This window comes from Miscanthus floridulus, chromosome 2 (genome assembly GCF_019320115.1).
Source record: "Miscanthus floridulus cultivar M001 chromosome 2, ASM1932011v1, whole genome shotgun sequence".
Classification (NCBI taxonomy): domain Eukaryota; kingdom Viridiplantae; phylum Streptophyta; class Magnoliopsida; order Poales; family Poaceae; genus Miscanthus; species Miscanthus floridulus.
The window spans coordinates 848,226-858,823 of record NC_089581.1 but is presented as its reverse complement, the minus strand read 5'-3'; the positions used below and the strand labels follow the sequence as shown (position 1 = coordinate 858,823).

At 45.7% G+C, this 10,598-nt stretch overlaps 1 protein-coding gene and 1 long non-coding RNA gene across 3 annotated transcripts; one reads left to right on the top strand and one right to left on the bottom strand.

Moving 5' to 3' along the window:
- The first annotated feature begins 1,277 nt into the window (after window positions 1–1,277).
- On the top strand, window positions 1,278–1,846 carry LOC136537574 (uncharacterized). Its single transcript, XR_010779113.1, has 3 exons — window positions 1,278–1,418; window positions 1,513–1,631; window positions 1,720–1,846. It is a non-coding gene; the product is annotated as an uncharacterized lncRNA (long non-coding RNA).
- Window positions 1,847–4,180: 2,334 nt separating this feature from the next.
- LOC136514248 (uncharacterized) lies at window positions 4,181–9,976 on the bottom strand. 2 transcript variants are annotated; one of them, XR_010773591.1, is made up of 3 exons: window positions 9,023–9,976; window positions 6,094–6,313; window positions 4,181–4,503 (listed from the first exon to the last, which is right to left on the bottom strand). XR_010773591.1 is itself a non-coding variant. In XM_066508234.1 (2 exons), the coding sequence occupies exon 1, from the start codon at window positions 9,759–9,761 to the stop codon at window positions 9,027–9,029; it is 735 nt and encodes a 244-aa protein (XP_066364331.1). In that variant the 5' UTR covers window positions 9,762–9,976; the 3' UTR covers window positions 5,954–6,313; window positions 9,023–9,026. The 2 variants fall into 2 exon arrangements, 1 of the variants encoding a protein (XP_066364331.1); XM_066508234.1 differs by lacking the exon at window positions 4,181–4,503 and having other exon boundaries at window positions 5,954–6,313.
- Between the last annotated feature and the right edge of the window lie 622 nt (window positions 9,977–10,598).

The window sequence follows — 10,598 nt, the reverse complement described above, 5'->3', positions numbered from 1 at the left end:
CTGTTTAGACTCTTGGGCCAGCCCATGAGTTGCGCGCTGTCTGCTCAGGCCGAGCCTTTGAGGGGAAGCCGGTCCGTGAGGGACCCCGGGTTTATGAACCCGACACATATACTATTCCAGTATTCTTCATGTACATTATTGTTTGAAAATACACATGGTAATTAACTTGTATTCTTTTCTCTATTTCACAGCCATACCATTTAATGCTATTGACAATGATGAGTTTGTACAAATGTGTGAAGCAATTGGTCAATTTGGTGTTGGATTTGAACCTCCTTCTCAAGATCATTTAAGGGGGGTTTTGTTGAATGAGGAATATGCAAGAACCAAGAGTTTGCTATAGGAACATGATGTTGAAAAGGTGAAGAATGGATGCTCTATCATGACTGATGCCTGGTCTAATAAGAAGAGGAGAATCATAATGAACTTGTGCACGAATTGTGCTGATGGAACAAGTTTTATCAGCTCAAAGAAGATGTCAGATGTGTCACACACAAGTGAAGTCATCTTTGAACTAGTGGACAAAGCAATTGAAGAAATTGGCCCTGATGATGTAGTGCAAGTAGTGATTGACAATGCTTCTAATAACATGGGAGCAAAGAAGTTGTTGCATGAGAAGAGACCAAACATATTTTGGACCTCATGTGCAACTCACACAATCAACTTGATGCTACAAGGAATTGGCGGCCAAAAGAGGTTCCAGAAGGTAATTGACCAAGCAAATGCATTCACCACCTTTGTGTATGGGCACACAAGAACCTTGGAATGCATGAGACACTTCACAGAGCGTAGAGATATAGTCAGGCCGGGAGTAACAAGATTTGCTTCAGCATTTCTTACTTTGGAAAGCATTCTAGAGAAAAAAGATCAGTTAAGAAAGATGGTGGTTCATAGCAAGTGGGATGGACTGAGGGAAGTGTAATCCAAAAAAGGAAAGGCTGCAACAGCAACAATGATGAATCCAGAATTTTGGAAAGAAGTCAAGATGTGCTTGAAAGTTTTTGAGCCTCTAGTAAAAGTTCTTCGTTTGGTTGATGGGGATGTGAAGCCATCTATGGGTTTCTTGTATGGAGAATTATTGAAGGCAAAGAGAGAGATCAAGCAAGTTCATGGCAATGTGGAGTCTCGCTACAAAGATGTCATGGCTATTATTGATAAGAAGATGGAAGGCCGGCTTAATTCCGCTTTGCACCTGAGTGCATACTTGCTGAATCCTCATTACAGTTATGCTGATGCTTCAATATTTGATGATGGAACTATAATAGAAGGGTTTATTAGTTGTGTTGAGACTTTCTATCATGATGATGATGACAAACAAGATCAGGCTGTAAATGTTGAACTGAGGAAATTTCAGAATAAAGAAGGTTCCTTTGCGAAGAAGCTTGCTAGGACTTATCAAAACTTTGACTTTAACCCAGGTAACAAGTTATGTACAGAACACCCTAAAATATTTATGTTCCTACATTTTTTATTTATTTCAGCAAAACTTAGTTCGCTTAGTGTTTGTTTCAGCATCTTGGTGGAAACTCTATGGAAATGAAACACCTGTTCTACAAAGGATGGCTATGAGAATTCTTTCACTAACTTCAAGCTCCTCAGGCTGCGAAAGAAACTAGAGTGTTTTTTATTTGGTCAGTAACCTGTAATCTCAAGTCTGAATATTCAGTTTATTCTCCAACCTGATTTGCTTATGTTCTTAAATCTTATGTTTATTTATAGGTACATACTAAGAAAAGAAATAGGCTAACTACAACCCGCCTAAACTCTCTTGTCTTCATACAATTCAATTCCAAACTCATGAGCAGGAGACAACAGATTAAGTCAAAGAAGATTACTGATATTCTCTTATCCAATGATGTCATGCAAGCTCAAGGTTTCATGTTTGATGGTGGAGATGAGTGTGCAACAGTTGTCTATGAGGATGATGAAGAAGAAGAAATGCCGGGTACAGGGATACGTTGGACTGTTATTGGAGAAGCAATGGGAGCAAGTGAACAACTAGAGCTGCGTCAAAGTTCAAGAATAAGAGAGCTCTATGCAGAAGATGAATTTGATTCTGAAGAAGAGGAATTTGACAATGAGGATGGACTAGATGGCATGGATGAAGATGAATGAGTCAGCTGGAATGATGACATCTTTTGTTATGTCTATCTATGCATTGCCATCATTGAGTTTTATCAATTTATCAGTTGTGTTGTACTGTCATGCTCATGAGTGGGATGTGTAAGGAAAATGGACCCTAGGCCTATTTACTTTGGATTTTGATGTTTGATGACCAACACAACCAAATTGGACTAATGGATTTACAAGTAATTGTTTTATAGTTCAATAGGATACAAAACGTGACTTGGACGAAGGCGACGTGATGATCCAATGATCAACACCTCAAGAAAGACATGTGAATATGCATAGAAGACATACAAGGTCAAGTAAAGTCAAGCATGAAGATTGGAACCAAGTTGGACGCAAGATCGCGAAGAAACGAGCCCAGCAGAGGTGACCGGACGCAGCCCTATGAGTGACCGAACGTGTCCAATCAGGTGTCAGGCAACAGCAGGCGACGGCAGCAGTGACCGGACGCACCGGTGACACTGTTCATCGTCACGACAGTGTTTTCAGCGTGACCAGAAGCAGCAGACTGGACGACCAAACGCACGAAGTGCAGCGTCCGATCGAGTCCAGAGAGGTTCTAGAGCGGCGCCAGCGTGACTGGACGTGTCCGGTCGATGATGACCGGACTTAGCCCAGAGTCAGATCAGCACGCGCGCTCAACGGTCGGGACGACCGGACACGTCCGATCAAGACGTGAGCAGCGTCCAGTCAGTAGCAAAAAGGTGGGTTTCGTCCCCAACGACTACTTTCTCAATGGAGCTTATAAATAGACCCCCCCAACCGGTCATTTGATTATAGTGGAGCTGAGGAAGCATACCAAAGGTGTTGATACACCATTTTAGTGGGGAACGTATCTAGTGCAAACCAGCCACCCCGTGCAACCTTGGAAACTACGAATCTGGATCACAAGATGCCAATCCAATGGACATGATTAAATGTGAGATTTTGCGCTTAAGCCCCCCCACCAGCAGGCCATTTTTTCAATACCCCTGCCTCCTCTAACCCTGTCCATTGGATTAGTATCTTGTGGTCCAGATTCACAGTTTTCAAGGTTGCACGGGGTAGTTGGTTTGCACCAGATATGTTCCTATTTTAGTGATCTCCACTTGCATAGTGCTTAGTGATTTATTATGTGATTAGCATATGTGCTTTGCGAAGTGCTTAGGTTGATTAGACCACCGCTTATGTGCTTGCTCTAGGTTTAGGCCTAGTGTTTAGTGAGGTTTACATACCTCTTACCACTTGGTGCTTGCGCGCACCATTGTTGTACATCAGAGAGGCTTGTAGTCTTACGAGATCACACCAACCGCGTTTGTGGTGTGGCCGCCATCGTGTACCGAAGGGAACAAGGCCCGCGGCGGTATGACCAGAAGCTTGATAGTGAAGACGGCAGGGAGGGGTCCGAAAGAGGCTTATCGAAAGGCACACCAGAGACTCACTTGCGTGTGGGAAAGGCCCGGAGCTATCCACGGAGTTACCCGACCGGAAGATTGACCCTTGCGAGGGATCCTTGCAAGGAGCTCCAATGAGGACTAGGGGGAAGCTTGCGCGCTTCTCGATACCTCGGTAAAAATACCGAAGTCGTCGATGGGAGTTTGCATATCTCTACCTTACTCTTTAGCTTCCGCATTTACATTGTTTGCATAACTCCTTTTTGCAGTAGAGATTGCAACAAACTAGCAAAATCATAGCTGCACATTTAGATAGTTTATCTTTTACATATGTTTTGCTAAGAATAGAAAAAGATGTCATAGTTTAGAGTTAGACTTTTAAATTGCCTAATTTAACCCCCCTCTTAGGCGTCACGGTCCCCTACAGTCTCAACATAGGTTCTTGCTTGCTCGTTGCTTGTGCAGCGAAGGCCAACATTCTCATTCTCATCACAGGCACTTTGATTGTTGCTTGGTCGTCACTTGTGGTAACTGCCCTCTCATTGAGGGTCATCTGGTTATTGCTTGGTCGTATTATGATGTATTGCTTACATTTTGTTTCGTCATAATTTATGTTGAGTATTTTGCGTCTAACAAAAGGGAGAGCTCATAACATGTGCCGATAAGACGAGGCTGCTAGCGAGCGAGCACGAGGGCGAACGATTGGTAGGGGTCCCAGGAGCATGAGCTGGGGCAATCAAGACGAGTTGGATCCGGACAGACCAGGGGGGGCTGCACAAGAAGAGTGCAGCTCGTGCTTGTGCCGATCAGATACAGCTAGCAGCAGTGATGGATTTGCCCAAATCTCTAGTCGCCTTGCCTCTCCCACAAACTAAAGATTTCTCCGGTCCATTCCATGTCTATCTGATCCTTATCTCCTTAACATACTGCTACGTTCTTCACATGCACATATATTCGATATGCTCGCCTAGGCATGAACAATATAACCCCGTTCGCTTCGCTGAAAAAATAAGCCGAAACATTGTTTCGGCTAATTTATTGTGAGAGAAAAACATTGTTCTGAAAAAACAAGCTGAAAAAGACGTAATATAAGATAAGCGAACAGAGCCTATATTTGCCATCCTACTAGTGAATAAGGAATAATTAACTTTTTACTAGACTTATGAGATGAGTGGTATATAAAATACCATATCAGTGACTCATGTGTCAGTGACACATATTTTGATGTCATTCGTAAGAGTGGTAAAAAAATTAAATGCCCCGTGAATAATGCACGAGTCAACCAATTTGAAGAACTGGGAGAATATAAGATCCAAATCCCTGGATGCTCTCTACAAAGGAAAAGGCAGCCAATACAGATCTCTCATCCAGCCACCCCAATAATCTGCTGCTTTAACTTGTCACAAAGGCCAATATTCCTTCATGCTGTGTCAAACACGCTGCTCGGCTGCTGCCCCCTAGCAAAAGTCAAAACTCCAGCCTGATGGCTCCTTATAAATACATACCCAGGCATGCAATCCAGAGCATCAGTGCACAAGAAGCACGAGCGGCAGAAGAGAGGCCTCGCATGGAAGTAGGAGGCTATCTTTGATAGCCAATGATGATTTGCCCTGTAGCTAGCAACCTATGAGCGCCCCTGCTGCCATGGCAAATGGCAATCAGGGCGACCAAGTGCTGCTTCTCCGGGCAAATCATCCGGGGTAGCTGAGTACCTCTTATGATGTACTATGTCAGGCCTGCTCCTCTTTGGTTTTAGTTAGCCAAAACACAGGTGAGGTTTTCCAGCCTATAAAACATCTCGCTAGTTACCTTGACAAGGAGCACTTGTGTTGGTTGGAGGACAAGCAATCGTACATGCCCAGGCATGCAATGCAGAGCATCAGTGCACAAGAAGCACGAGTGGCAGAAGAGAGGCCTCGCATGGAAGTAGGAGGCCATCTTTGATAGCCAAGGATGATTTGCCTGTAGCCAGCAACCTCTGAGCGCTCCTGCTGCCATGGCAGTCAGGAGTACCAAGTGTCTCCGGGCAAATCATCTGGGCTAAGTACCTCTTATGTTTGTCGTCCCATGTCAGGCCTGCTCTTCTTCGGTTTTAGTTAGCCAAAACACAGGTGAGGTACTCCAGCCTACAAAACACATCACTAGTTACCTTGACAAGGAGCACTTGTGTTGGAGGAGACGCAATTGTCTACAGCTCGAGCTTATGGCGAAATTCTTCACTTCATTTGCCATTGCAGTGTTACCAGCCCAGCGACGTGGCTGTGGCACATCATCTCCCAACGTGCCACAATAATTCCACCCCGCCCAAACATAACTACAATTTGTTGGGATTCTCAAGGTTTTTCTGGGTAATGTTGTTTTGGTAGATGGCATAAAGGTACCTTGGGCTTGGCTAGTCCTTTCTACCCTGAGCCTCTTTCATCCACAAGCCAAGAACCACTCCCACTCAATAATCCTAACATACTTATACTTACCGCAAAATGTACCAGACTATCATATTTGACAACCATCACATTTTGGAGATGACATTTCAAAAAGACCAAAAAACTATGATTTCAGGATCCATCTGGTGCAAGCGGTAGAGTCTTACCGCCTGTGACCGGAAGGTCCCAGGTTCGAGTCGCGGTCTCCTCGCATTGCACAGGCGAGGGTAAGGCTTGCCACTGACACCCTTCCCCACAACAGCGGGAGCTCTCTGCACTAGGTACGCCCCCTTTTTCAGGATCCATCTGCTACTCTTTGAACTTACAATGTATCAATGCCTCAGCATATCATTTCCTTGCAGCTGCCCAGCACGCCTTAACCAGTAGCTAATAAAGAGAAGAGAGAAAATTATCTGAGACAACGAAAGGATTGGCCTTAAAGTAACTGACATAAAAACATCAGTTGCCTAGTAATCAATAAGTAGATAAAAATATCTTTCCAACTTAGATTCTGTTTTTTACTTCAGATATATGACCACTTGTCTCAATTATTACAACAACAACAACAACCACTTGTCTCAATTATTCCTCCAATTTAAAATGGTAGCTACCACACAATGGCTCAGCTTGCACATAATGAATTACTATCTACCTCTACAATATAAAATTGCTACAAAACAACACACACACTGCAAACAGTGTCACGACCCAAACAAGCTACTATTCATTTCCTGGTGGACATCCTGGTATTGCTGTGTTCACCAATAAATTAACATGGCTTTATAGTATGTCTAGCAGCGACATGGTTTTAGTGCAGTGGCTGGTAGCCAATTTTGTTTATCTATCACATGATGTAGGAGAAAGAAAGTTGAGCATTATATGTCATTATTGCATTATATAGCAATGAATGCCTAAGTGATTGTGCCATTACAGCAACATAAATAAATGGTAAGTTTATTAAATATCACATAAAAATCAATTTTAATTCATTATGGGTTTGAAATATGGATATAAATATTCATGCTGAAATTAGGACAAAGTTGAGGCATAGGAGAGCTCTATTCTATAATGGGAAATGTACATTAAATACATAAGGCATATGAATGCATAGCCAATTAACCAATGGAACTTAAAGAACATAAGCAGAAATGGAAACAGCAAGACTAGGATATAGGATGTATTCGTTACTAATGCTAAACTTGTAATCATAAATAAAACTCAAATTTCAGTAATTCTAAAAGACAGCATATGTCAGAATTTCACATGTTATAAGCATTCATTGGAACAGAAGATGAACTCCATACATAGGGCAGTTTCTTCACAGCAGAGTGATAATTTACATATAAAGGGAGAAGAGAAAGTCTAACCAAGTTCACTTGAAAAGGCAAGTAAAAATCTAGGCAGCCAATTAGAAGTTCAGTTAAAGGACCAAATAATGTCACAACTGGGTGCCTGGGTCCCATAAGAAGCAGAAATGATGGAGTATATCACATAATGCACACCGCTCAGTCAAAAAGCTTATACCATACAGTGCTCTTCATCATAACAATCAATGGGCAATTGATGCATTAATTTCAACATAAAATGCACAACAATGATGGAAATAACATTTATGGATGATCCCAAAATCATTTATGCTCAAGATTTACAAGTGGGTTAAATCATGATGCAAAACATATTGATAAAAAATTAACTGTGGCACTTGGCGTTGACTTTATTATCGGAAGAAGTTAAGTGAATAATTGCTGCTCTCATTCGATAAGAAATAATTCCTAATGGAGATTGCGGGTTGAGAAGGGCAGGCCTGGTGCAGTGGTGAGAGCTGTCTCACTGAGTCACCAAGTCGTGGGTTCGAAGTAGCCTCTCCGCAGATTTGCGGGGGAAGGCTTGCCTCGGTTTTTCCCTTCCCCAAGCCCCACTCATGTGGGAGCCTCCGGCACTGGGTCTGCCCTTTGGAGATTGCGGGTTGACCTCAATAGCCCTTTAGAACAATGGATTCGGTTCATCAAACAGTGGCCTTAAGGGAGGCTCAAGAGGCACGCATATTTCAAAAGAAATCTTATCTCAAGTGATTTCTGGCAAGATGGGCAAGCTCAAAACAAAGAAGTCGGTCCCTGCATGATTTCGAGAATATATACCTACCATTATTATCAAGAAGAGATTCAAAGGGGGGAAAAAAGTGCATTGATGTGCCACAATGAGTATGGATGGCACGTTGACTTGTATTTTCTTTATGTATCTATCATATCTACTCTTGTGCACACTATACATAAAGAACACGGGGCAAGATTCTAAAAAGGCAGAAGTCACAGCACCTAAGCTCTAGTTGCCACCCAACCAACGTGCTTCTCCAATAACCCGAGCTAAGCAAGCTTGTCCTCAGTGTGCATGGGCTCCCGAAGGTGCATTTGCATTTTCCATCTGGTGTAGATATAAGCTGCATGTGCCCATAGGGGCACACTAATCTATCCACTGACATTCCTTGAACAATTCAGAAACCAAAAGCGGTGCATTGTATTTTTACTACAGAATTACCGGAGGATCCTAGCCTATCATGCATTTTTTTACTCCTTTGTTGATGGCAGTGCAAAAAACCGGCAGAAAAATTGGTTACGAAGGCACGATTTGCTCTGTTTGTGATTTTCTAGCTTGGACAGAATTTGCCTATCCCTCTTTCCATTACCTTTACAATAGCCTTCTGTGCAGGTAATGTTTAGTGGAAGTCAATCCGAAAGATTGAATTATGGAAAAGTTCTGATAGAAAGTAGCAAGTATAACAAAATCATGCAAGTATTAAAAAGGGTCCACATTTGTCAGATCTATTATGAGCCTGAACATGATACACAGTGGCATCGTGTTAATGCAACTAGTTCGCCGCAATCCATTATTTCAATGCTTTCCAAACTATTCCCTTTGAGCAGCTTCGCAACAGCGTCATAATACAACAAAGATGAGGCTGTCATCAATCAAACCTATATACAGCACACTCAGGATTGACGAAAAGCAGCACTAGTTATTCCCTTCAACACTACTAGCTCTCTACGGGAAGGAATTGAAAAAAAAAAGAAGAGATATCAGGAGACGCTAAGAGCTCACCAACTCAGGACGCATTGTCGCTCCGGAGCTTGAGGATGGCGGCATACATCTTCCTCCTGGAGCCAACAGCCCCAATGCCCATGTCCTTGAGGTCCTCCAGCGTTAGCAGCGGGAGCACCTCGTCGTCCACCTCATGGATCTCAAACACCGGCGCGTACCGAGAAAGCCCCAAGCCATCGAGCCAGGACTTGACGCCGCCACACCCCATCGCGGAGGGGAGGCGGCCGTTGGGGAGGCCCCAGTCCGCCACCCCGTCCGACTCGTCTCCGCTGGCGTCGCGGCTGCCCGAAACCCTAGCCCTCGCGGCGGCGGCGGCGGTGGCGGCCGCGGCGGAGTCGGACTGGTCCTCGTCGTCGTAGTAGCGCTCCTCGTCGTCGTCGTAGCCCTCGGCGGCCCCCGCCGAGGCGGGCGCGGCGGGAATCCACGCGGTCCGAGGGCGGCGCTGCGCCGGCGGCTTGGGCCCCCGGCGGCTGTGCGTGTGCGGGTCGAGGTCGTCCGGGTGCGCGCGGCGCGGAGGGCGCGGGTGCGACGACGAGGACGGCTTGTGGTTGCGGCGCGGGGGCGGGGCGTCGATGTCCCCGAGGCGGACGCTTGGGCGGCGGCGGCGCTTGGAGTAGGGCGGCTGCGCTCCCCCGCCCGCGGCGGCGGCGGCGGCGGCGGCGTCCACGGCCGGAAGCGCGGTGACCACGCCGGCGCCGGCGCCGTTCGTGCCCGGCTCCGGCGGGCGGAGATCGGCCATGGGGCGGCGGCAGCGAGATGCGTGTAATCCGCAGGCTCTCTCGGCAGCTTCTGGAGTGGGAACTGCAGCACGAGTGTGGCCCGGCGAGAGAGAGGGAGAGTTCGTACTCGTGCTCGCCACGCTGCGGCGCGGGTAGGATCGCGCCACGTGGTAAGCTGGGCGGTGGGGATGCGCGGGTTGGCCTCTCGATGTGTGACTGGGGATGCGGGAAGTCGTCAGGGGTTGACTGGGTTGGGTTGACGACGTCGAGCGGGCGAAGCGCTCCGCTCCGGTCCGCCGGATAAGGACGCGGCTTCGCTGCCCACGGGCCGCTGTGAGCAGACTGTGAGACGGGCCTCCCTCAAGCCCAATGGGCTTTCATGATTTCGGTTGGTCCACTTCTCTTTTTTCTTTTCTTTTTATATCTGATGAATTCTGAAAACGCAGCGGCAACCGCAGGAGAGTCCTCGTCATGTTTTTCAGAGCTGGTCAACCGACAGAAACAGAGTGTAGAGATATGCTTGCCGCGTCCATTTTATCAGTAGTTTCCTTTTCCTTTCTTAAACCTGGATTTCCATCACTTTTCCTCGTCTGATATGGTGTGCTGATATTCGATATCTCCTCACGCCTTACATTCGCTCTGTTAGTCTGAACTTTGAACGGTTGCTGAGACGTCAGGCCTGAAATGTGAATTTTTTTCACAAACCTGTCCTTCAGACCTGAATTGTTTGTCCATCTGTCACTTTCTTGTCCATAGATACATACATTCATAGATAGATAGATGTGATCGCGTCTGAAACTCTGAACGAGCGAGCTGAACGTAGAACATGGAAATCTGAAAGGGTCTGCACTCTGAAC

Coding starts and splice junctions, on each gene's coding strand:
- LOC136514248 (XM_066508234.1), bottom strand. CDS start 9,761: ATGGCCGATCTCCGCCCGCCGGAGCCGGGCACGAACGGCGCCGGCGCC.